General features: G+C 37.2%; 1 protein-coding gene across 2 annotated transcripts in view; it reads left to right on the top strand.

Annotated features, from left to right (window-relative positions):
* Positions 1-27,247, top strand: part of LOC115421076 (protein sidekick-1) — a 504,319-nt gene that overhangs the window by 428,975 nt on the left and 48,097 nt on the right. For both annotated transcript variants that reach the window (XM_030136788.1, XM_030136797.1), the window contains one exon: positions 7,479-7,673. In XM_030136788.1, coding sequence (XP_029992648.1) covers positions 7,479-7,673 — 195 coding nt within the window. The remainder of the gene's footprint in view (positions 1-7,478; positions 7,674-27,247) is intronic.

Raw genomic sequence — 27,247 nt, 5'->3', positions numbered from 1 at the left:
TAATAATAATATTTTGTAAATGCCCATTGTCTTGATAAACTTTTTAATTATTTAGAATCATTAAGTCGTTATTATAATGTGATGTGTTATCACTTACACACAGTTTTTTCCATCACAGAGGTGTAACTGTATGTATCACATTACAATATTGTCTTGAATAGCTGTTTCAAAAGATGGAGAAGAGGGAACTTGATTTCATATACTTTATCAGTAAATGAAACAGAAAGAACACACAAAGTCTTGCATTGTAGACTTAACATTGTCAAGTGCAACTATCAAAACAATAGTATCTTGATTATTCTTTTTTTTTCTTCATAAAATGTGTTTTGACCTAATCTTTGAGAATGAGTGCTCTAAAGAACAGTTTGTTGATTTTATTAGGGCATGAGTGTCATCCTGAGTTTGACCTACTGTGTCTTTATTCTAATTTTATTATTTGAAACTCATGTTTTAAAGAACCGCTGTCTCCCTCACAGCATGTGAATGTTAATACATTTTGTATGAGACTGAATATATAGACGTTAAGGGTGTCCTATGGATTCTCTACAGAACAATAAGGTATGACTAACACCTACAGAACCGGAGTACATTTCATTTCATCTCATTTCCAAAACATCTGATTAACTTTAGTAAAGTAAAATGAAATTACTGACAGCTACAGGAAAAGGTCATGTGGTGACAGTGTGTTGTCAACGCCTGTTTATTTGAACATCAAACTAAATAATTTCACTGACATCAATTAATGCATCCATAATCTTTTTATGTTTTATTAAACATAGAATCTAATATAGACTACATAAATAACAAAACACCATTAAATACTTAACTTAAGCCATTAAGTGTGATTTACCGCCTTCATAAATTATTGATGTCACATCTGTAACATAAACTTGATAAGATCTAATTTAATCTATGCTGTAAAGTTGTTTCTATTCAGTGATGGTTTAAGGAAACGTCTGTTGTCTGTGGATATATATTAGTTTAGCGATAACAATGAAAGTAAATTAAGCACAGACACTTAATGATTTAATACTACAGCGTGTGCAGCTATGATAAAAAGAAGATTACACACCTGTTTTTATTATTACAGAGTAGTTTGTGAATTTTATGTGTTTGAATTTTTATTTTTATGTTTGTTTGTTTTTTACAAGACAGGGACAGAGTGTCCTGGAATACAATCAGTAACATCTAGAGCTGCTGGTGAAAGAGTATATGTATTAATAAAAGCTGCAGTCATTCAATTGACCTCTTGAGTTAAAAGCTAAAATATGCATCTTTACAGCAGAAATATACTTTTCACTAAGTTGTACTGGATACAAAAATGGCTCTGATTTCTTCAGCTGATTACCATTCATGATAATTGTATGGGGAGTGAATTTCTATGTAAGTTCACCCATTTTAATCATGCAAAGCATTATAGTCATCCATAAATAATGACCAGGCAGGGTTGAGTGGCAGGTGGGGGCTGTCCAGGTCTGCTGTGTGGGTTGGTCTTTGATTGACAGCTTTGTGCTTACTGTGTCGTTAGTTACAGTTACACCAACAAGACCACTGGAAGATTCTGTCAACATTTTCATGAAGTTTACAGGTACTTTATCATAATACCAACCTGTTAGACTAACCTAGCTACATCAGCTGATGTGTGCATTGATTCAGAGTCGCATCATTTGGTCTGAAGCCAGCTGATTAATTATCTACCTCTGATTTTCATTTACTTTTACCGCTAATATCACCAATACAGCTTTGGAAATAATTATTAGACCACCAGTGGTTTTCTGGTGTCAGGTCATTTTTGAAGAAGTTCTCAACTAACTTACCTGGTTGAATCAAGATTAAATAAATATTTAAAAATATATAAGCCCTTAAAAGAGTCACATGTTGTATTTCTTCTTTAAAATCGAAAAAAATGTTTACAAATTTAAGCATCATCAGCGTATTTACAACAAAGAGCTCTGACAATTCACACAGCTCCGAAGAAACAGAATGAAATTTGATGCTGAAATGGCAGCGTTTGAAATGTATGAAAATATAAAGATATTATGTTATGATGATATGTTTATTAAATTCCAGGTTCAGACTAAACTGTGACAGTTCTGACCTTGTTTGTCCGATTCCAAACAGATCTTTAGTGCAGTTACTGAAAACAATACAGAAATGGGAGGTGATTTGTGGTTTTACTGTGACTGTTTTCAGTCTAAAAGCAGAGCTAAGCTAACAGAGCTAAAATGTAAACTATCAGTTGTTGAGAATTTGGAAAATCAATGCTACATTTAACTCCTGTACAATTACATATGTATTATATATTAGATAACCCATTTACTATCCTTATGCCCTGTGTAGTCTAAAGGGATATCTTGCTGTCAGCTGATGCAGCAGGTGAAGATCATAAGACATGGGGTTATTTTGATCTGAAAGGTTTTTGTTTGAAAGAGAAAACCATATGATACAGTAATACAGATATTTGTGAGCAGTGAGCTTCACAGTTTATTCTGTCATTGGTGATGTAATGTTGATTCATTTCAGTTTTGGTAATTGTAGGTGCGTTCTGGTTCATAGATAGTTCTACCCATACTGTATTTACCCCTTTAACCATTATTTAATCTGTTGGAAAGTCATTAAACTGGTGAAATAATTACAGTAGTTTATTACAGCCATTACAATGTGTTATAACATGACATATTGAAATATTAACATTTCCAATTTTCACACTCGATGTCCAAAAACACCACTAGATGTGCATCAGCTACATGTAGATATGTTTAGACAATCCAAAGTAATTCAGACTTGTGTGCCGAGGACACCGGCAGGACAGAGTTGTCAGCGTTATCTCCAAAGCTGAAGTTGACATTACTGCTATCGAAGACAACTTTATGTATTAACACTCATTAAGTTCCTGAAATTACCTGGTGTTGCTAAACATCAGAGTTAATTATCAATGTCGTCTGAGTTAGCGGTGTCAGCTTGATATTCACACCTCGCTCTTCTCCAGCTCTAAAAAATGTACCGTCTTTCAAGCAATTTCTGTAGTAGCATCGCTGTTGCTCAGAGTTATTGATCAGCATAGGCAAGGCCATTAAAATACATCGAGTGGCTAAAAGTACTAATGAATACCTTAAAGTGGTGTGAGATATAGTCTGTGTGTTACATCGTTCTGTGGATTAAAAGGAACGCTGTGTCAATAAGATGACAGTGACATTTTTAATAGAGATTTGGCCTCATGTCTGTTTGTGATAGCAGCCATGTCCTAATAATATTCAGTACAGAGAATTATGGCATTCTCTGACCCAATTGTTTAGATGTGAGGGGATTTGTGATGTAGCTGTTATCCAATAATCTGTCACACACTGCGTTCACATTACCATACAATCAGACTATCTGATGAGATTATCACCAGCACAACCAGATTAGGTGCCTCTGAGGGAGATTATCATGCTGACAGTGTTACTGTGAACAAATCACCTCAACACACCCCCGTGTTGGTGAGTTGATGGATACGTTGTTATGTGTTATCTATATATCAAGAGCCTTTGTGAGAGGCAGCTGGCTTGTGGAAAACCTGGTCTGGGATCAGTAGTTTCAGTGCATTTGTGTGTGCTGAAAGGTGTTTGTGTTATTACATGGCCTACTGCACATGAGACAGAGAAACAGACACAAGACATGTACACCATGGGTCACAGCCAAAGGGACACAACTGAGGTTATATATTTATTTAGTGTGTGTGTGTGTGTGTGCGTGCGTGTGTGCGTGCGTGCGTGTGTGTGTGTGTGCACGCTAGAAGCAGGTAGTAACAAGTCTCATCTACACTGAAGCCCATATTCACATGATGGTCACGTAGCACAGACGTCGTCACTTTTTCACTTCACTACATCTGGTTGATCAACAAGACAGGATGGTCCAGATGTTACTATTTAAAAGAGTGATATTTTGCTTTTTTTAAATGGAATTATACATTTTAAAACATTTCCCCATGGTCTACATAAACTGTAAATGTTATGCTTGGGTCTGAATTCTTCATTAATTCAACTCCACAGGCTCATCTTCAACAATATTTCCGACTGATGACACAAGACAAATCGTTTTGAGCGCTGACCCTTTAAATGCAAATGAGCCACTTCATGCCCCGCCCCCTGTTGACTGTTCTTTTTGTCCTGTTCACCCACTTGTGTTCGTTAATACAACCAACAACTGAACATTTTAGGTAATTGGCTCAAGGTTTGGACATATTTTCAGTTTTTACTACAACAGCTACTGCTGACAATTATGTCATACTCGGAGAAATGTTTGTCGGAAGTCTGGACCTTATATGTGCAAATGTCGTGATATAACTAGTTATAAAACTTAACAAATTAAGAAGGAATTAAAATGGGTTGTAGAAATCCACTTGATTTTTGCTGGAATTAATATAAGGATAGCTTTGCAGCACCTGGAGGGCTCAAAATGAAACTTTATGAACTATTAGGGTTCAAATACACAAATAAATGAACCAAAGACTAATAAAAGTGGGTTTAGCAAAATATGACCCCTTTAAAGCAGCTGTATGTAGTGTTTCTACTTGCAAATATTTAAAAATTACCTCAATTATGCTTAGTGTTTCAAAGAAAAACCTATGAGGTTCTGCCAAAGATACCAAGGTATGATTCTGAGGCTTATGAAGGTATAACATTATTATGGGGTGTTAGCATCTTTGCTAAGTTGTCGTTTGTTGAGCCACAGTTCTGACCTCGCTTGTTCGGTTCCAAACAGATTTTTAGTGCAGCTACTGACAACACAAACCGTACAGAAAACAGAGGTGATTTTTGGTTTTACTGTTTCTGTCTAAAAACAGAATTAAGCTAACAGAGCTATAATGTAAACTATCAGCTGTAGAGAATTTGGAAAATCAATACTATATGTATCTCCTGTACAATTACATATTTATTGCATATTTGAAAACCCATTTTACTATCTTTATGCCCTGTGCAGTCTAAATAGATATCTTGCACATCAAACATTTTCTTTATTTGTCCCTCTTGTCTACATATAAAAGTGAGGGTTTTTAAAGCTTCATTGTGTGTGTATTTGAAAACACAGAAATTAGAAAACAAGATTGTCACACCCCAGATATTTGACTCTTCTCACTTGTGTAATGAAAATGCACCTGAAACATTATAAAGGTCATAGAAGTGTAAAATTCTTTGATGATTTGCAGTAGATCAGGGTCACTGACACGTTTGGACACGTACTTGATTAGATTTTTAGTGAAAAATCATTAGTTTTATTCCATTACATTTGGATACATTCATCACAAAACCTTTATTTATTTATTATTCTATGAATTCAGGCATATTCCATTACGCATTAAGCCAGTCTCAGGTCTGCTGGTGCTGCGTTGTCGTACCACAGCCACGCCTCCACATGGCTCTGTGCAGAGCTCTGTGGCTTTCAGATTACACTAGAGGCTAATGTGTACAGACAACTTAACAGTACACAGTGCAGGATGCTCCACTGTGAACCCACATCTGACAGCTGTACCAACACTGAGCTGACACAGAGCAGGTAGTATATTACTGTGTTAATTCTACTTTAATAACAGGTTTATGTGCAACCACAGTATATTATGCTTTCTAAGTATTAGTACTCCTTGCTTCTGATGTTACATGCTGTAAATATACATTTAATTTGGCATGTTTACTCATGTGGTCTGATGAGGAGAGACTGACAATTACAGATCAAATTAGGCACACAAGAGGAAAAAAGACAAGAACCTACTATCATTTCAACCACATATGTGTCCTCCCAATCTATGATAGTCAGTGATAAAACATCACAGCATTATCATCTAATTAGACATATTGAGTCATTTTACACAAGACATTTTCTGGGAGATAAGAGACTGATTCAGCCACTTCTCTTCTCCTAATTACTATTGAAATGACATAGTATATTTAGTGGCACACTGGCTCGGACCAAAAGTAGTAAGTAGTACATGTTGAAATCACCACCAAATTTAAAGATACCCCATTGTGTACAAAGTGTACTACACTAGACAGTTTTCGCAGTATGTCACGAAATCTTGCTGCATGATATAATCCATCCCACTATACATTAAAGCGATTATCATCTTTTTTTTGTCTAGTGGTGGCAGGTAGAAATTAGCATTTAATGTGCATTACTACCACATATTATGCTTAGTGTGGGCTGGAGAAAAACACAGTGTACAGCATAATCACATGACCACAAGGCTTAGCACCACATACTTGTCAATTTATGTGTATTTTTAACTAGTTTTCTCCATGAAATCTTTTGGTACTTTTCATATTGTTCGAATCAGCGCTAGCTTGCTTAATGACTTATTTCTATATAATGTATGTTATTATGGACGGAGGCAGAAAAGTCAGGTGTAGATTACTGCACAAAGTGAGAATTTTATTTACCTTGATCAGGATATGTACAGTCAGTCCAGCTTGGATTTACAAGGCTGACAATTAATACTGAACAAACAAGAACTCAAACTATGAATTATGAAAGAGCTGCAGCATCTGAAACTGACCACAATGAACATTTGACAGATAAACAGTACCACAGTGCTTCAGTTTCAGCTTCACAGTTTGTCATGTCTTTTATGTATTGGGATTGTCTCTGTCAACTCACCATATATTTTATTAGTACGTTTTTATTTAAATTTTTATCAATTACTAGAAATTTCAGGCGACCCCATTTGAATTCCAGGTGACCCCACATGGGGACCCGACCCCAAGGTTGAAAAACACTCATCTAATCTGTCTGTCTATATGAAACAGTAGTGATTTTTGAATCATAATTTGTTGGATTATTTTCAATACAGCATCTATTTGGTTGCACTTGAAAGATAAAGGTTGGGTCATTTCATCAGACAAATGCTGTGTGATCACTTCCCTGCGTTTATTAAAAGAAGATATCAGTAGAGGAAGTGATTCGCCAAATAAAAAATGTGCTTCTCATGCTTCTTAGGAGTGAATTAATTTTTCCACTGAATACTTACATAGTACATATCCAAGTAGTTAATTTGATAAGTACATTGACTTGTACTTCAGTGCTTATTTTTGCCAGGTAACAGCACTTTTACCTGAGTACAGTTTTTGGCTTTTGTGTCCAGTGTTGAAATTTTTACATTCTTTGCCTTTATAAAAGTTTTGGCATTCCTATATCCACAGTAACAAAATAAAGAATGAGTTTTTCATAAGCGGCTACAAGAGGCTAATCTCTGTAGTACAGAAATGGTTTCATTCACTTGCAGAGAAACAAGTTTGTCTATATTTCTGCTGTCACTCATGGTATTGTGTGGTTATGTTTACAGGCTTTTTCCTATTTCATTGTGTTTTGTCTCTGATTCCTGTGGGCTGTGTGATCGAAAGTAGGCCACAAAACACACACATTTCTACAGAAACTCAGACTTTCACACACATTTCAACTGTCCCCCTCCTTTCCCTCCTTCTGTTTTTCCTTCTGTTCATCTCCAGGATACCAGATCTCCTACCGCCTAGATAGCAGGGACCCTCTGCGCTGGACCACCGTGGAGGTCGGTTCAAATGCTCGCCAGTTCACCGTCACAGGACTCGCTCCCGAGCAGACCTACGCCTTCAGACTGACAGCTCGTACTGCTGTAGGGTGGGGAGAGGAACAGGAGGCTCTGGTTGTAACCACTGAGCGCAGAGGTAAAGGACACACACACACACTTTAGCAGTACTCGAGGCTCTTGTTCGCTGTCCTGTCTGTTTTGGTAGCCATGCAGATGTTCACCAGTCCAATTAAAACCACTGGAAGAGCCCAAGCAGAACTCAAGCTGTCATAAAAACATCTGCTGCTTTTACAGTTAGAGAAGATTTCAACAGTGGTAACATAATGTAGGTCGACAGAAAACATGGAATGATGGTCCCTGAGTCGAATCCAAACGACGACCTTAAACGGTGCTTCCAGACATTTGCTTTACTTCATTAAGCAAGTCACTGAAAAGGTCATGTAGCATCAACATCTTTAAGTAAATACCTGCAGTGCATCCCGGTTTGGTTTGGCAGTTCCAGAGCTCCATAAACTGCACTGTGACTGCTTCACCATTATGTTTACACCTGCAGTTTTTAGTCCATTTGAGTCCAGCTGTATTTGTTTTTCCTATTTAGTGTTGTTTGTTTGGGCAGGTGTAAACAGAGTTATCACACTGCGGACAAAAACAACCACAGCCAGACCCTTATAACATAAATATACACTCGGGATGTCCAGAGACTCTGGTGCAAAGAATTTTACAAGAGTTTGCAAAGTTACCACCATCCTACTCAGGCATGAAGATGAAGCTGTTAAGAACAATCCTGGCAGTTTTCAGATTCATCATTAATGGGACAATTAATAAAAATGTACTGTACACCACTAATATATCATCTGTAGCCTATAGATCTAGATTCAGTTAGGCCATAATTAAACTGTACAATCACAGAATCTGAACAGCTCTGTAATCGTATTTTTGATCCTGACAGAGTTATGTAAATTTTACTGTATATATATATTCATACAGATAGATGTAGTGCTTAAAAATGAATGTACTGAAGCTAATACTAAGAATAAAGTTACTATCTATAAAAGTTTAATTCTACACTGAAGTTCACTTTAATGAATATATTAAAACAGAAAGAGGTTAGAACAATGTCTAGATATGTATGTAAACATGCATATTTCTTATCTACTATGAATTCAAACAGGCACAGTGATGAGGTCTGATTTTCATGTTATTTTCAACTTATCCAGATCTTTTTCATAGTTTTGGGTTTGATGCATCTTGTGGCAATCAAAGTTAATGTTGTTAATGTCATGGAAGGTTTCTAGCACTCTAGACATAAATTTGGATGAAAACACAGAAGTCTCTGAATCAAAGTTGAAGCAAGTATATTTTTACATATGCAAAAATCTTGAGACAACAGACTGCATTTCCAAAGTCTACTCACTGCTCTCTGCCAAGTATAGAAGTGCAATGGGTTTGAAGCATGTTACAAAGGCACTAGACCAATAACATGAAAGGTCAATTGTTACGTCAGTAGCTGGTTTTACTTTCCACATATGCATGTATTATCTTTTCTTTACAGTGAGGGTATAGTGATCTCCACAGGTGGTGTGTTAAAATGAGAACCATAACATTTTGCAATTTCCTTGTCATTAGGTCTGTCTTGTTCTGATATTTTTAAGTGGTTACATCTTTCATAATGGATACACCTCTTCTGCATTTCACATATCTTTGGTGAAGTCCCTGTTTATAAATTATTGTCTTTTATTCAGGAAAATCAACTCACATATTATTATTATTTTAATTTTCCTGACAATCCAGTAAAACAGTTCCATGACCCTGACCTAAGGTTCGGAAACACAAGGCTATCCCAGACTAACAGTAATGAACCCTGAGAATGATCTGCTTAAAATGTGCTTAAAATATATAAGATCATACGTTATATATTGATTTGCAGGGTATTATCCTTACAGTTGGTAATCACTGTTAATTTAGATTTCTAGGATTGTTTCTGTCGTGACCATATTGAGTTTCATTCCCTTTGTTAATGTACTGTAGTACAAGAGCAAAGAGTTCCTATATACTGTCTAAGATAAGATAATGTCTTTATTGTCACAAAACCCTGACATGAAGAGTCTCGTGCTCTACCCACTGAGCCAGGCAGGTATCTCGGCTGTAGAAGAGATCTTGGTCCAGTCCCAAATAAAGTCAGCAGAGAACACAAACAACAATAACTTGTATAGTTGTAAAAACTAGTTGGAAAACTTTAAGGTGCCACCAAAAGTCATCACCATCTTAGGAGGGGGCAACTACACAGTGAGTCCTATATGATCAAGCTTCTCAACTGTCAAGGTCTCAAACAAGACGATTATGAGCAAATTCAGTTTCAGTTTATTTTGAATATGCAATGAAACAAACAAAATAATCCTACCTTTCAAATATTCAAAAAGGAGTGGGAGGAAGTGTAATTTACTTAATCCCACCCCTTCTCCACACAACAGCCTATCATTTAGCTTCTTATTGGCATATGGCTGTACGCCCAGTTGTCATTTTAACATATACATACAAACAATCCCACCTATATTGACTTAAAGACAAATAAATGCATACATCCTTGAAGGCAACACAAAGTGAATGAACAACAAAACACATAATTAAACTAGAAAAGCTCTCAGCGAGCGCAGACCTCCTCCGAGGCAGATCAGCCCGCCCCCCCCGATCACCAACAAAATGTAATCATTTGTTCCTTGTGCTAGTATCAATATTTCCTGAAAATTTCATCAACACACACTAAAGACCATTCTAAGTCGCTGTCCTATCATTTGGACATTATGGTTATGTCACATTTCCCATCTCCCTCGAACCGTCTTTCTCCTCCTCAGACATATCTGACCAATAAGGCATGGCAGGTTTATTTGTATAGCACAATTCATACATAGGGTAATTCACAGTGCTTTACAAAAATGGAAAAGAGACAAATTAAAAATACACAATTACAATTAAAACATAATCAGTAAAACCTAAATAATAATCACTTATAATAAAGTAAAAGAGAAGAGTGCAGATAGAACCCTTTCAGTTGTTCTATGCACAGTTGAACAGAACCGTTTTCAGTCTGGACTTAAACATTGTCAGAGTAGAGGTCTGTCTCACATCATCAGGAAGACTGTTCCAGAGTTTAGCTGCACAGAACTGAAACGCAGCTTCACCCTGTTTAGTCCTGAATCTGGGCACCAGCAAAAGACCAGTCCCTGAGGTTCTCAGGGTACGAGATGTTTCATATGGGACCAACATGTTACAGATGTACTTTGGTGCAAGACCATGGAGAGACTTCTACAGGAGCAGAGCTGTTTTAAAGTCTATTCTCTGAGGGACAGGAAGCCAGTGCACAGACCTGAGCACAGGACTAATATGGTCGTACTTCCTGGTTCTAGTCAGGACCCGAGCAACAGCATTCTGGATGTAGGGAGTCCAGTTAGAAGACTGAACATCCTCATGTGGTTTATCATAGTTGATTTTGGTTGACTTGGATTTGTGAGACCAAAAAAACAACAACAAATCATTCACTACACAGCAATCTGACACAAAGTGCGATAATGACTATAGCTGCTACTGCTCTTTTCATGCAATGCTGAGCAACAGTGAGTGTTTTTAAAAAGGCACTATAGGGGCAAATTATCATACATTCACACCACACCGCCCAATAAGTGACTAATAGCCCCTTTTCACAGCATATATTTTGAGTGGTAAGAGCAGGAAAATTACTGATTTCACTTCTAACAATGATGGCTCCATGTTCAGCTTAAAGTGTTCCATTAAGCAATGACGGGTGAGAATGAACGAGTGCTTGTAGTTTGTCATTATGGTGATCAAGTTATTTCAGACTGAAGTAATGAGAACAGAACATTTTCATACAAGTTCATCAATTGTCAGGATTGAAATATTCTGAAATTGAGTGTACTCATAATTATAACTGATACATAAACAACACAAATTGAAATTATATGTGAAATCTTGCAAATGAGCCATTTTGAAATGTTGGTGTCTTTGGTTGATTAATGCTTTCAATTTCACTGGGTTTATTCAAATGTGTCTCCCATGAGAAAGATCGATTACATGAGCTGACCACAATTACGTTGTTGGTATTTTGCCATAGTTTTTTTTTTTTTTTCGTGTTAACTCAGCAAATACATATATTTGCATCAGAGATTACATTTTGTCACCCATTAAGCCATTTTTTTCTATATTAATGCCATTGCAGGAAGCCAGCACAGCATAGAAAGGTCAGATGAAGTTTAAGCATTTTATAATTTTATGAGCTCCACTCCACAGCTGTCCTTGGCAGTGTAATGAGTTGTCGTCAAAGTGAAGTTGTCAAACAGATAAAGTTAGCAGAAGTAAAGCAGGTGCTTTTAGTATGAAGTCAGACCCACAGGATCGGTTGTTTCTGGACACTAAATATTGGCACGGGAAAAAAGTGCAACCTTTTTTAGTCTTTGGGAGATTTTATATACAGAACAAGGTGAAATGACATGTAGAAACTCCAGTGTATAAGGACTACTTGGCAAAAATATAGAAATAATAAGTAGGTACTTGTAGTAATACAAGGCCATAATTACAACAAGGTTACATTGTCCAGACAATAGCACTTAAAGGGAAAACTCTGCTTTGTCTGTAAAAATAGTGTCAGCAAACTATAAATTGGATGGATATGCATTCATTGTACATGTTGAATTATTAGCCCTTAACAACAGAGTTATTATAGTTTAGAAATTTGCAATAGTTTTTATTTTATTTTATTAGTCTCTTAATTACCTCTGCCAGGGGGTATTGTGATCGCTTTGCTTTGTGTGTTTGCATGTTTGTTTGTTTGTTAGCAGGATAACTGAAAAAGTTATGGGCAGATTTTCAGGAAATTTTCAGGAAATGTTGATACTGGCATAAGGAAGAAATGATTAAATTTTGGTGGTGATGGGAGGGTGCAAAGGCAGATCTGTCTTGGTGGAGGTCTGCGCTCCCCGAGTGCTTTTCTTGTTTGTTTTATGTTCAGAGGCAAAAAAAAATAGGTTGGATGAAACAATGCATGACATTAAATATGATTTATCAACTTCTGAAGCCACCAGCAGTGGTTTGTAAAGTAGCTAGTACTGTTTAACATGCACCATGTCCAGACAAGTGGTCTATTCCTCTGACAGAGAAATGCACCAGGGTATGGACAGACCTTCACATTGTTTGCTCCACTAGTCTCCACGGATGCTTTTTTTTGTTTTTTTGGTCTAAGTCCATTGACAGTTGAAAACAGGAAATTCATATTAACAGTGCTAACAATGAAGAGAGCCTGTAGCTGGTTAGCAAGCTGAACAAGCAGTACAGTTAAGACAGTTTACTTACTAGTTCCTATGAGTCTATGAGTCCTCCATTTGCATTTCTTTCACCTTCTTTTTATGAGCAGCTGCACTGACTTAAAATGTACATTATTCTGTGGACATTCTCTGTTTTTCTATGTGCGCTATGAGTTTTACAGTGTTAACAGTATGCCCTCAGAGCACAGTTACTAACAGTCTGCACCAGTGTCCATCATTTGTGTAACAGCCTTGATCATAGAGTTCCACAGGTCTCTGGTGAATTCTTCTTCCATAGCTTAGTTGCCCGATGTTGGACACCTGATCTTTACATGTCTTGTGTTTCAGGACACCCCAAAAGTATTGGATCAGGGGCTCGTTCCTGGGATAAATAGTGAACACAGCCGTTTGGGCTTCAATACAAATAGTGAGCGAACAATGGGTCGGCAAAGGCAGAGGCTTAACGAACACAAAATCCATTTCTGCGTTCGTTGCATTTGCTAAGCCATCATTCACTCACTATTTGCGTTCAAGGGTGCACTAAACAGGTGTATTCACTTTTTACCCAGAACAACGCCTCCACTCCTACTGTTTCCAGTCATCTGACAGCATTATGGTTAGAATGAAGAATTATTATAGGATATCTGTGACCTCCTCCCTTACCCTCACCTGTCTGGATGGACCTCCTCACCCTCATCTGACTATAGATGATAGATGGACCTCCTGTCTGTATCTCACCCCCCCCCCCTCCAAACACACACACACTGAACTGAATTAAATTATTTACACATATATATCGTGCTTCCGGCTGGACGTCTAAGGATGACCCCAGTTATTCCGCACTGGTGACTTTATTAACAAAACTCTAAATGGTAACTGTTGGCTGTAACCACGGCAACAATAAGGCAAACAGATTGTATAGAAAAACTGAACGCTGTTCCGTACCTCTCATCCACGCGCTCATATCTCATTACGCACTCGCCCACTCACACACACCCGCTGGTGTGTGTGGCACCAGTTCACTGGCTCTGGCCCCATACGGTTCTCATTCATTCATTCATTCATTCATTCATTCATCTGTCAGAGCCACACAGACTTTGTCCTGAACTAATCTGTATTTATCCATGAATCGATACAGAGAATAAAATTCAGTGAGCGGATCAGTCCTCACTCTGTAAATTCATTTTTGTTGGTCCAAAATGTCCATGGAAAAAATCTGATATCATTAAAGATATTGTCAAACTTGTGTTAAAAATCTTCTTCTTCAAATGTAAATGATATTTCAAAGGAAATACATGACAGAAACGAAGTGAAATGAAGCTACAAGAATACATCCTAATTCTAACGCGGACCTCAGAGGTCCGCGTTAAAATCAGCCCTGTTGTGCGGAACTGGGCGAGTGCTCACTGTTAACCAACTAGCCCAGAAAAGGGATAGCGTATTTTGCGTTGTGTTAGGGTTAATGAACTAACGCACAAATGCATTTTGCGTTGCTTTAGTTGTTAACGAACAAAGAGTGAGCCCAGAAACGGGATAGCGCAAAATGCGTTAAATGGATGCATTTTGCTTTGCGCTGGGCTTAACGATTTAATGAGCTAGTTCAGAAACGAGCCCCAGGTTCAGATCAGGCAAGATGCTGACTGGGGGGGTGTATGAAAACTAATTTGCACTTACACGGGGTCTTTATGTGGGGTACCACCCCTGTTGAGAAACACTCTAATAGTCCAACCACTAGTGGTGTAGTTCTCACGACCAATTTTTTGTGATCTCGATCTTGTCATGGACTCCACTCATTTTGGTCTCGGTCTTGTCTTGGTCTCAACTCTCCAAAACCTCGTCATCACAGAATATTATCATTATTGATTACACACCCTCTTCAAATGCAACCAATCAGATGGATCTATTTTAAAAACATGTTACATTGTATAAGACTTAATATGAACATCTCCCTCATCTCTTTCCCTTGACGAGTTCTGATAAACTAGTCATAGGAGAGGACAGCTGAGAACATAATTTTCCATCAGGCCTAGAGGGAGTGTTACATTCATGAAATATAGGCCTAACCTGTAACTATGACAAATCTGGCTGATTTAAAATGAAAGACATAAGGATACTATAATAGAAAAGATAACAGATTAGATTTAACTAGTCATGACTCTTCACAGCAGTGCCTTGTGCTCTACAGTTAATATGAGTAATCATGTCATGTCAGTTCTAACTCTAGTCTGTTTTCAGTCTTGGTCTCGCCTTAGTGTGTCAGGGTCTTGATCTTGTCTTGGTCTTGATACCCTCAGGTCTCAGCAGTGTCTTGGTCTTGGTCTAGCCGGTCTTGACTACAACACTACCAGATGCTTGCATTCTGACATAGTAATACCCGTAACAAGGGGGGTTTTTTTGCCTGTGATTTTCGAAAACCATGCAAATCATGGGTGCACGGCTCGCTGCCTCGCTCCCTCAGAATGGCAGTGGTCTTGGTTCAATGCTGTGGGTCATTGTCATACTGAAATACAGTTCTTTGACCCAGCTTTCACAGGGAGGAAATCATCTTCTCCTGCAAAATGTTCTAGTACACGGTGAAATCCATTATCCCCTCAATGAATGTGTGCTCTTGAGTACTGGCAGTACTTTTATAACCCCAAACCAAGATGCTACCATGTTTAACGTTACGCACAACACAGGATCTGAAAACTCAACTGAGTTTGTGCTTTGTTTTGTGGAATAGCAGTTTTGTATATAAAAACAAATCAGAGAATGTCCACTGTATAATATATTTCAACCCAGTGCCTCTAATGCAGCTGCTTGGAGAGTGACAGTGAAATAATTTTCAGTGGTGCAAAGGGCATGCTTACTTTTGGGAAATGCTGCAGATTGAGGTGATGAGACTATGCAGCGGATTTTATAGTCACTCAGGAAGGCAGGGGTAACCACGCCAGCCGAAGTCTGAAAGCACTTGTAGTGAGGACAGCTCACAGTTATATACAGTTACATTTTATTTTAGTATAATATTTAATAGATTTAATATGCCATGTACTGTCAGGGACCAAGCAGAAAGGCAAAGAGGAAATAGGATTAAAGTGTCAAAAAAGTAGGTACAGAGCCCAAAAATACAGTAGAGCCAAAAAATGGAGTACCCTCATCTGAATCTTGAGCCAAACCAAGAAGAGACCACCCATCAGAAACAAAAAGCTAAGATGACTAATAACTCATAAATTAATATAGTAAATAATTACCATCCAGTGTTAATATGTGTCCACTCCATATAAACAGTGTAAGGATACAACAGATAAATTCTAACTCAATTAAACAAATATTAAATGTAAACTAATATTAAAGTGTTTTTGCCTGGAACTCAAGATGTGCACACTTAGTGACTAGAACTGAAATAACCCTTTTGGAGAAACTAATTATTGAGGTGGGAGAATTGTGGATTTATTAGCATGTGTAGCTACGTCATAACCCTGTTTGACCATCACTGTGTCAAAATATTTGCTTCATTTTGAGTGAAAAAAGTTGAGTTTGTGAGAAAGAGGAGTAGACTGTTATTATTACACCCCCCCCCCCCCAGGGGAAGCAAGGGGTATTGTTTTTGGTTCAGTTTGTTTCTTTGTTTGTTTCTTTACTTTTTAACACTCTAGCAGCAAAACTGCTGGTTGAATTCATACCGAACTGGGTTTATAGATTGTCAGAACAGATGTGGTTACATTTTGGGATAAGTTGGTCAAAGTTAAAAAAAAATGTTGTGAATTTTTTTTTAATCTTTTTTTTTTCCCCTTTTACTTACAATGGGTGAAATTTCAAATGTCTGTAGCAGCAAAACTATTGGTTAAATTCATACCAGATTGGGTTTATAGGTTGCCAGTGACCCAGAATAGATCTGATTACATTTTGGGGAAAGTTGGTTGAAGTTAAAATTTTTTATGAATTTTTTTTATCTTTTTTTTTTTTTTCCATTTACTTACAATGGGCAAAATTTCAAATGTCTGTAGCAGCGAAACTATTGGTTGAACTCATAACAAATTGGGTTTATAGATTGCCAGTGACACAGAATAGATGTGGTTATATTTTGAGAAAAGTTGGTCAAAGTTTAAATTTTTTATGAATTTTTTTAAATGTTTTTTTTTTCTCCTATTTACTTATAATGGGAGAAAACATAATTTCACATCTATAAAAACATCAGTTTTGTTTCAATTTACTTCAAACTTGGCACATATATAGAGGCAGTTGACATGCTGACATCATCACACGCATAGACATGATGACATCAGTTGGACTGATGCTAAAATACGTATGAGGGGCAGGGTTTGTTGGGCCTGGCACCGCTTTGTACATTAATTTCCTGCTATAAAAACCATAAATCTTAGTGTACAACTTAAAAATTAATGTGTTTTGATCAGTGGTCTCAACATTTTGCAAATTTGTTTATTATTAAAATTCTGCAAAATCTTTCCTTATGTGTAAATGTAGCAGTAAGTGCTTCAGTGATAGAGTGTAAACTCTGGTTCAGGGGGAAAAGAAGCATCTGAGTCAAACATGGAGGATGAGAGCCTGTGCCTGTAGCCAGACATTGGAGCCTTTACAGTGAATGTACAGAGTAAAACTCACAGACAGTTTTGTCTCTGAAAACCTGTAGCAAAAGAAGTGTATCCTCCCATGTCAGTGGCCAGAAAGGTAGAACAGATTTTTATAGTGACTTGACTTTTAAAGAGGTTATAGTGAGTGAGGAGTACAGTGGTGCTTCCTTCCATTTAGAAACAAATAGAAGGCGTTTTATCCTCAAACACTGAGAGGTTGTGTTGTTTTTTCCCCGTTTTCCTGCTTTAATCAAGCACTTTCATGTCTTCAGCTCATACAAAATGCAGCAGTCACAACAATCTACTGTCAGAGGAAAACGTACGGTATACTCATGCTTAAACATCTCCGAAACACATGTCCAGATAACGTGCATGTCTCACTACAAGGACGATTTTTACTGATCATGAATAATAGAATCCATGGCATTTCAGAGACTGCCACTGATGTAGGATGCTGGCGTGGGTTTTACAAATGGACTGTATAAAACAGTTACTATTTTGATCACACTTTATGACAGATATTCCACCGAGCGGTCATACGCGAAAATAGAAACATGACAGAAAAAGCCAAGCAACACATGTTCAGTCAAACAGCAGTGGAAGGTAATTTAAGCAAACAGCAAAAACAGGCATTACAGATGCTACTGAGAAATGTATTTTCTATGGATTTAATATCAAAACTAGACAGAAATTCACTAGTAAGAACAGATTGTAAAGTACGGAAATCAGTGCCATCATAAAGAAAGATATCAAAATGATGACATTTGAATTCTTTTGAGACGCTAAGTCATTTTGATAAAGTATTTGTTTATGTAGAGGTACTAGACTAGTATTTTGAGTATGGGCTTGAATATTTTTGAAATATTAAGTCATTTTAATAAAGTATTTACTTACAATCCCAATTCTAGTCAAGGTCGGACGTGTTTGATACCCATATTTTATTTACAGTAGAACATAGATAATATGCCAAATGTTTAAATGGAGAAAAATTACAATAAAGAAATAAATAATGACAATAAATGTGTCATATTTTTCATGTCATGATTTGCTACTTGTTTTCAGTTGGTGGAAGGTCTGAACAGCTGCCAGGCCACTTCAGAGCCCAGACTCTTCAACTACAAAGTCATGCTGTTGCAGTCGATACATGATGCACTTTAGTATTGTCTTGCTGAAGTATGGAGGGTCTTCCCTGAAAAAGACATTTGTTTGATGGGAGCATACGTTGGTCTAAAACCTTTAGATACTTTTTAGCATTTATGGTTCAATGTGCAAGCTGCCCACTACAGAGGTATTAATGCACCCCCATACCATCACAGATGTAGGCTTTTGAACTAAGTGTTCATAACAGCTGAATGCTCCCTCTTTAGTCCCTTTAGTCCAGAGGATGCAGCATTCATGGTTTCCTAAAAGACCACAGAATAGTTTTCCACTTTGCCTCAGTCCATTTTCAGTGAGCTTTGGCCCAAGAAGACTGTAGCATTTCTGGATCATGTTCGCATGTGACTTCTTCTTTGAATGATAATCTGCTTTTGTTGACTTTGGTATTATTTCTTCTCTTACTTAGTATTGTGAATCCCAAATTTTCTGGAATTGGGAATGTATTTTGAGTAGGGCTACAACTAACAATGATTTGAATAATTGATTAATCTGTAGATTATTTTAATAACTAATCAGTTCATCTGACAAACACAAAAGACTCAATTCTCAAAGATCGGTATTTAACCCAAAGCAATATAGGCTGAAGACAAGTCACTAATGATTGCATCCCTGCAATGGCTTCAGGTATAGTTAGCTAATTAATATAGTATATATTATATAGTATATATAATTAATATAGTAGCTAACTAATCTGCTACCTAGACTTGTTATGACTAGAGACTAGCAAGATATGGTCTTCAACCAGCTCCGATTATAGGTTATCAAACTAGCATTGTATCTGTTAGTTCCAGTCAACGCTAGGTAACGTTAGTCTGGTGGCCTGATAAACAGAGATGGATGAAAGCGTAATAATTATGACAATAGTTAGTTAATTAGCTAGCAGGCTAAAGTAATCACGACACGTAGGCTATCTTAAGCTAATGTTTACATTATGTTCATGATGGCCACAGCAGCCCCATTTGCCCAAAACGTACTGGGCTGTGGGATTTTGGCCATTTTTTCTCCATATTCAAGTTTTGTTACATAAATGGCGCACTATGTTTTGACCAAACGTCTGTGTTTTCCTCTGTTAAACTGACAAAGTGTGTCATGTCTCAATACTAACATGCTCAAAACCCACTGAATGCCAAATTTGTTGCCAACTCTTTTAAGAATCAATGTTCAAACTGCAAAGAAAGTAACATTACTCAGCTCAGTTCTTCCCATTCCAACCTGATCATTTATATAGAAGATGTCCGCCAAGGCAGATCAGTGACACACCCCCCCCCCCCCCCCCCCGGCTGACCACCAAAATTTAATCATTTGTTCCTTGTGCCAGTATCAACATTTCCTGAAATTTTCATCCAAATCCGTCCATAACTTTTTGAGTTATCTTGCACACGGACAGTCAGACAGACAGACAAACCAAAGTCAGCAAAAACATAACCTCCTTGGCAGAGGTAATTAGGAACCAATCATTGCCAACTTTGCAGCCTCCAGTGAGAAATGACTCGGAACAATAGGAATGAAGGTGATGAAGTAAATAAATACATTTTCCTAGATTGTAGGTTCACACATTTTTGCCAGTATGGCCGTGAAATTAGCATTAAACTTTGTTCTGAGAAGTTTTTAAAAAGTCTTAAATGAAACTTGTAGAAACCTGTAAGAACCCTGTGAGGTATTGTTTTGGAGATACTGGGTCATTATTTTAAAGAAACTACGTCATAAGTGTAAGATATTTGTGCTGTCAGTATTGTTTCATTTCTCAAGCTCTAAATTCAGTGCTTTTGGTTCATGGTGGATAGATTGTATACTGATATAAAAGAACTGTCTGAGCACAGCCGGGGTCATTGAGTTCCTGCTGTCTACAGTGTTCGCAATACGCTTACATATCCTGGAGCCCCACAGCGCTGTATTAAGGTTAATTAACAGTGTATTGATGTTTTCTATGAGAGGAATTAAATATTATTTAAATCTAGATGGATTTGTTGATGAATGATTCAATAAATGACAAACTTTAAAAGTCAGCATCTCGTTTGTTTCTCATACATCCTGAAAATTTTTCACATCACCCATAATAATTACCATCACAAGCAATTTAATCGAGAGCATAAAAGAACAGAAATGTTTGACTAGGATCAATGACGGAAATAAGTCCACAGTTTGTCATTTCATCCCTGACACTGATAATTGTGAGTGTTATACTTTACTGCCTCCAACTCAAGCAGCTCACGTCATATTTTTACCCTGTCCTCCAAAATTGTCCAGCAGTCCATTGGATCATCTGTAGTGACTGAGTTGGTCAATCCGTCACAGATAGACTTACATTCGTTTGTTCGACTGATTGCTCACAGTAACATTAGCATCAGAGTACAGTCTGACCTTGACGGTGATATTTCAGACTTGAAGCACTTATAGATGGTATGAATTCCTCTCAGCAGAAATTACACAGAAGTGCTCCTCAACTGTTAAGTATGGGTGGTTTTTTTACAAACAACATTTTCATTCACTAGACCAAGCAACATATTATTATCCATTATGTCTACAAAGCCACTGTGGAAGGAATGTTTTCAGTGACATATGCATTCAACCAGCCAGTATGACTAATTTACATTTATGTTTATTGTGTTAAAAGGAGTTTTGTTTTCTTACCTTTTCTACAGGGTGTATCAGAAAAAAGTAGACTGAGAAAAAACAACATGAAACCAAAATGCGAAGACATTTTGAAAATCTAATCAAATGTGTTTATTGATCATGTAATTCCCCCTTGATTGACACCATTGTCCTGGGTCAGTTTTCATGCTTCAGTGAACAATGCTAATTTGAAAAATAAGTCTTTTGCGTATGGAAGTGTAAGGGTTAATATGAGAACTGTCGCCATGAACAGGGTTGTACAGTGCGACAGTTTCCATTTGCTACTAAAGATCATTCTGTGTGAAGACAAATATGCGTCCACTAGCACAAGTGCAAAGGAGCTGCGCTGGTATCATGTCTGAAATAGTGGGGAAAATGAGGCTATATTACTGTCTCTTGTCCAATTCGTCAGTTGTTGGAATGATGCTTTATGGGAGTTGTAGTTCTAAGTGTGTGTCGTCCTTCTCAATCTGAATACAAAAACTACATTTCCAGGAAAAAGGTTCCCGCCCTCGCTGATTTTGCCAGGAAACCACGACATTTGCATTATTTTTTGCATTACAACTAAGAAAAAGAAGAAGCCTCAAGCAAAATGTGCTTGTCTTTTTTCTTTTATGCAGGGCAGTTTGGTTTTATTTAATAGTATTTGATTTAGCACTGTTTTGTTAGTGTATGAGTAAAAATGAGAAGATTGATACTATGGTGGTAGTAGATGAGAAAAGAATGGGCTGTAGGGGGCTGAATTTTTTGATAAAATCCAGTGTCGTCCATTACCTTATCAGTTATCACCCTCTTGGAGACAAATATCAGCACTGACAAGAAAGAAAATGCTTTTCACACTAATGTAAGCATGCATGTGTGTGCACGATGCACACCCTCAAAAAGGCAATTTTCTTTTTTCGAGGCATTAAGCGGGTCTCTGCAGCATCATCTGTGAAAAATCTCTATTAGGCTTTTCTGCCTATCTCAAAGTGAGAATTGGCCATTACATTAGTGAAGTGGAACAGGGAACCACTGGATTCTATTCTGAAGAAATCTTGATAATGATGCGGCTGATGTTATGATATCTGATCCAATTAAAATGCACTACACAAGCCCATAGATCTGGATGAGGATCTCACATCATGATTCCAGCTTTTCATAGAACTCCACTGTCACATTTAATATGAAGACCTCCACAGCATTTCAGTGCTTTACAAGACACACAGTACACGGTACAAGGTGACAGAAAGCTGGAGAGAGATCAGGGATGACATTTCAAAGGCTGTGAGCTGCATTCAGAGCAAAGTTATTTGTGGGTTCGCCTGCTCAACATCAGAACTACTCCAATGTACTGGAACGAAACTTCACTTTTAACCCATAAAAACCCGAAACTATCTAGTATTCTGAAATGCTTAATACCTGTTGATCCACTAATCCTATCAATACATGTAAATAATTGGTGTAAAATGCAGTTTGTCATCTTTTCATGGTCATTTCATGGTCATCAGATATGACCCATTTGGACGTTCAGAGGCTCCATAGTGAACATGGAAACACTGTCATCTTCTACAACATTGATTCACCAGTAAAATCCATGGAGTTGGATCAATGACAGCGGATGGAGGCACTTGGTTTATGTTCAATTAATGATATATTTGCTGGAAAAGTCAGCTTCTTCAGTTTTCTCTGTTTCTGATATAATAACCATCAACTGCAATCTGAAATTTTTTATGAACATCTGCATGATCAGTGAATTAAATTTCTGATTTTTACTGACAAAATGCAAAGTACAGAGGATAATAATATAATAAATGGCAATAAATCGCTTAAGAAAGGTTACATCAAGAGAAAAAAATCACTTGGGAACTGCCACAAAGGTAGCTCTGGGTCTTCATGGGTTAAAGGGATATTTCACTTTGGTGGAGCAGCTTTTCTCACCTCGGGAGTGACCAGCCTGTAAATATACGACTTGAAACAGTATTTTATAAGACACATCATCCCACACAGTGAGGCGTATTGAAGATGAGATACAATTAAAAATGATGATGATGATGATGGTTTGACAACAAAACTGACAAAAGGCAAAACTTATGAAGATGTAGGTTTCTCTCAAAGAGGAACATATTGTACTCCTTTGAGATAGTATGAGTCTGATATGTCCACAAAATGTGTTAACTTTCAGAACACCTCTGATCGTTCCGTGCCAGCTTTTCAGCTCTTTCGCCAGCTTTCTTCCGTGCCCACAACAGCCCAAAGGCCTGCTCTGCAGAAAAAAAGACAAACTAGAAAGAAGCCAAATAATTTGACATATAAGTTGCCTTGTTTTCTGACAGTGCTTCGTCGAGAGAAATTTTAACTGCAATGACTTCAGATTCCAAATTTGTTTGTCATCTGCAGGTTAGCACATAGTCAATAATGAATGTTGTTGAAAAGAAAAACCACTCTAGTCACTTTTTATAGTAATAGAGGAACAAAAAATACAAAAGAAAGAAAAATATATATATATGGAAAACGAGATATAAATATTAAGAGAAATATGACTGTGTATGTGTAGCGTCTGGAGCTTCAAATTGAGAATGAAGACATTATTATTATTATTATTATTATTATTATTGTCATTATTATTATTATTATTTATTTGTTATTATTGTCAATTCACTAGATGCACAGGACATACAAAGAATTGAGATACCATTTCTCTGTCACTTTGTTATTAAAAAGCCATGCAATTAAAAACAAAAAGAGGTAAAAAAAATAGAATAAGAACTAGAAGCACTCGGAGAGCGCAGACCTCCACCAAGGCTGATCAGTGGCGCCCCCCGTGGGCCCCCCCACCCCCGATCACCACCAAAATGTAATCATTTCTTCCTTATCCCATTTCCAACAAACCCTGAAAATTTCATCCAAATCTGTCCATAACTTTTTGAGTTATGTTGCACACTAATGGACAGAAAAACAAACAGACAAACAAACAGACAAACAAACAAACAAACAAACCCTGGCAAAAACATAACCTCCTTGGCGGAGGTAATAAATAGATGGTATAAAGAATAAAATATAATAGAATATAAAGTGTATTTTCAGGTTAGTAGTGTAGAAGAGATGAGTTATAATATTAATAAATTACAACTTTATTCTTATAATAAAAAAATAAAATGTATCTACTGTAATTTCCCAGTTTGGGATAAATAAAGTACATCTATCTATCTATCTATCTATCTATCTATCTATCTATCTATCTATCTATCTATCTATCTATCTATCTATCTATCTATCTATCTATCTATCACTTTATGACTTTTTGCCTCAAAAATGACTTTTTTCTGCTAATATCATGACATTTCTCTTGAAATATGATACAGTTTTTCTTGTATTTTTCTGCATTCGGTTTTCATGATGTTTTTCTTTTTCCCGTTAATGTGCTGTACAGTTTTCTCTCCTACTTTCTACATTTATCCTCATATTTCCCACTGTACAACTTTATTTCTGCTCTACACAACTCTGTTCTTCTGTCCCTCAGCAGTAAACCGTTGGGTAACTGCTGAAAGGGCAGCATTTGTTTCCACAATTATGAGTTCATTATCGGAACATGATCTTTTGTGTGTGATGGAACAGGAACAGAAGAGACAGCAAGACACAGATTGTATCAGGAAAACAAAAGAGGGAGAGAATAAGCAAATCTTGGAGGAAGTGAGAAATAAAGGCAAAAGGGAGGGAGGGAGACAAACAGATTTGTCTTGAATTACTTGTGATAAGGATGAATGAATGAAGGAAAAAGCGTGTGTGTGTGTGTGTGTGTGTGTGTGTGTGTGTGTGTGTGTGTGTGTGTGTGTATGTGAGTGCGCTTGCGTGCGTGCGTGTGTGTGTGTGTCCGACCGACTGCTTGTGTGTGTAGGAACATAAGTGCAGATTAATTAAACTTCTGAGGGAATCGATAATGCTTTTATTTCTAGACTTAATCAATAACCTGATGCCCCTGAAATTAAACAGTTATACCCCCCGGCTGTGTTTTTGTTTGTGTGCGTGTAGGTGTGTGTGTGTGTATAGACTAATCACTCAGCTACTTCCAGCATAGTTGTACAAAGCTACTGACTCCCAAAGCCATCTTTCATCTTCTAACTGAATAGCAAAGATGCAGAACACACACACAAACGCACACAAACACACACACACTAGGCAATCTGTTAAGAAATTGTTCCTTTGATGCTGCAGTGGTAAGGTGTCTTGTTTCATTTAAGCGTATTTATGATTGCGGCAGCCACACAATCACACTGATGCACATGTGATGTAAGTGTAAGTTGCCTCTTGTCTGCGTTTCAGCATATGGTACATGACAGTCTCCATTTGTCCAGGTGACAACTTCAATATGCGTTTTTACAGACAGGTGACAAATGAAAGATGTCTCAATGGAGTGTATCGTCTGGTTGAAGCATTAGAAAACAAAGTATTACATCACCACTTAGGTCGACCGTGGCTCCATAATGAGATCTGAGTCAGGTGACGAATGTGATTACAGACCAATATAGAGCATACAATGAATAGCATCTTTGCATTCTTTCTCTGGTGTAATCTGAGATCCAAAGATTGTAACATTGAAGCTCCTCTGGAGGCTAATTAATGCCCCGTCCACACTAACGCAGATGTTTTGCATACAATACAATATTGCTATTGAGCTTTGGTATACATATTAAACATTCAGTATTCATTTGTACGGCATTATTTTGAAATAAAATACATAATCTGTCCCCCTAACCCACCCCTTCACATGAACAGAACATCATTTCCCTCTCTTTTTCTCAGAGTAAAAGGAAATAAATGTACAAACAAGTTGTGTCAGGCACAACAAACCCCGCCCCTCACATGTATTGTAGCTTATTTTGGCATGGATCCAGCTGATGTCATCATGTCTATGTGTGTGCTGATGTCAGCATATTAATTGCCTCTATATATGTGCCAAGTTTGAAATAAATTGAAACAAAATTGATGTTTTATAGACATTTGAAATTTCGCCCATTGTAAGTAAACGGGAGAAAAAAAGAGATTTAAAAATTCATTAAAAATTTGAACTTCAACCAAGTTTTTCCAAAATGTAATGACATTTATTCTGGGTCACTGGTAATCTATAAACCCAATTTGGAATGAATTCAACCAATAGCTTTGCTGCTAGAGTGTTAACAAACCAACAAACCGAACCAAAAACAATACCACTCGCCTCCCCTTCAGAGGGCGGAGTAATAAATGTTACACGGAATAAATAAAAAATATTATGGATATTCAAATACAAACATATATGGTACCTTAATTTTTATATTTTATTATACAATGCAGGAGAAAAAAACTAACTTTCAGATGTCATTCACATTCAAACTCCACATAGCAAATATGATAATAATATAATTCAGTACAGTGTTCCCCACAGTATTTTCTCCAGTGGCGATTTCTCATAGACTGCAAGGGAAGCTCGGCTTCCCCTAAAATTACAAAAATTAAATGGTTAAATATGTACGGTTATGTTGAAATTTTATTGACTACAAATGTGTTAGAACACGTTCATCTCAAAGATGAGTTCGTTCAGAATCAGTTTATCACAAATCAACAAACGCAATGTTGTTCACTTCTCATACATTCCCGTTGCGCTGTTCTCTCATTCGATCTCTGCTCAGTGCATTTGTCCGTAGACACCAGGGGCCTCATGTACAAAGACTTGCGTGGATTTCATACTGAAACCCGCCGTACGCCCAAATCCAGAAAAGTCCGAACGCACAAAAAAATCCAGATGTATGAAACTGTGCGTACGCCCGAATCCAAGTACACTTCCTTTGTACATCCCAGTCAGCGTGGAATTGAGCGCATATGTTGGAGTACCTGACTCCTCCCTCTCCACGCCCACATTTAAATATGCAAATCAGCATAAACGGCTGATGCGGATCACCCCCAAGATAAATATATATTTAGTATTTGTGTAAGTCACACATTAGTTCATTCTACGGGTCATACACAGTCTGATCACAGCCAAACAGGATAAAGGTTCATGCGTAATCATGTCAGGAAATCAAAGAGGAAATCAAAGACTT

Source organism: Sphaeramia orbicularis, chromosome 1 (assembly GCF_902148855.1).
Source record: "Sphaeramia orbicularis chromosome 1, fSphaOr1.1, whole genome shotgun sequence".
Taxonomy (NCBI): Eukaryota; Metazoa; Chordata; class Actinopteri; order Kurtiformes; family Apogonidae; genus Sphaeramia; species Sphaeramia orbicularis.
The sequence above is the reverse complement of the archived record's forward strand: the minus strand, read 5'-3'. Positions and strand labels throughout refer to the sequence as shown.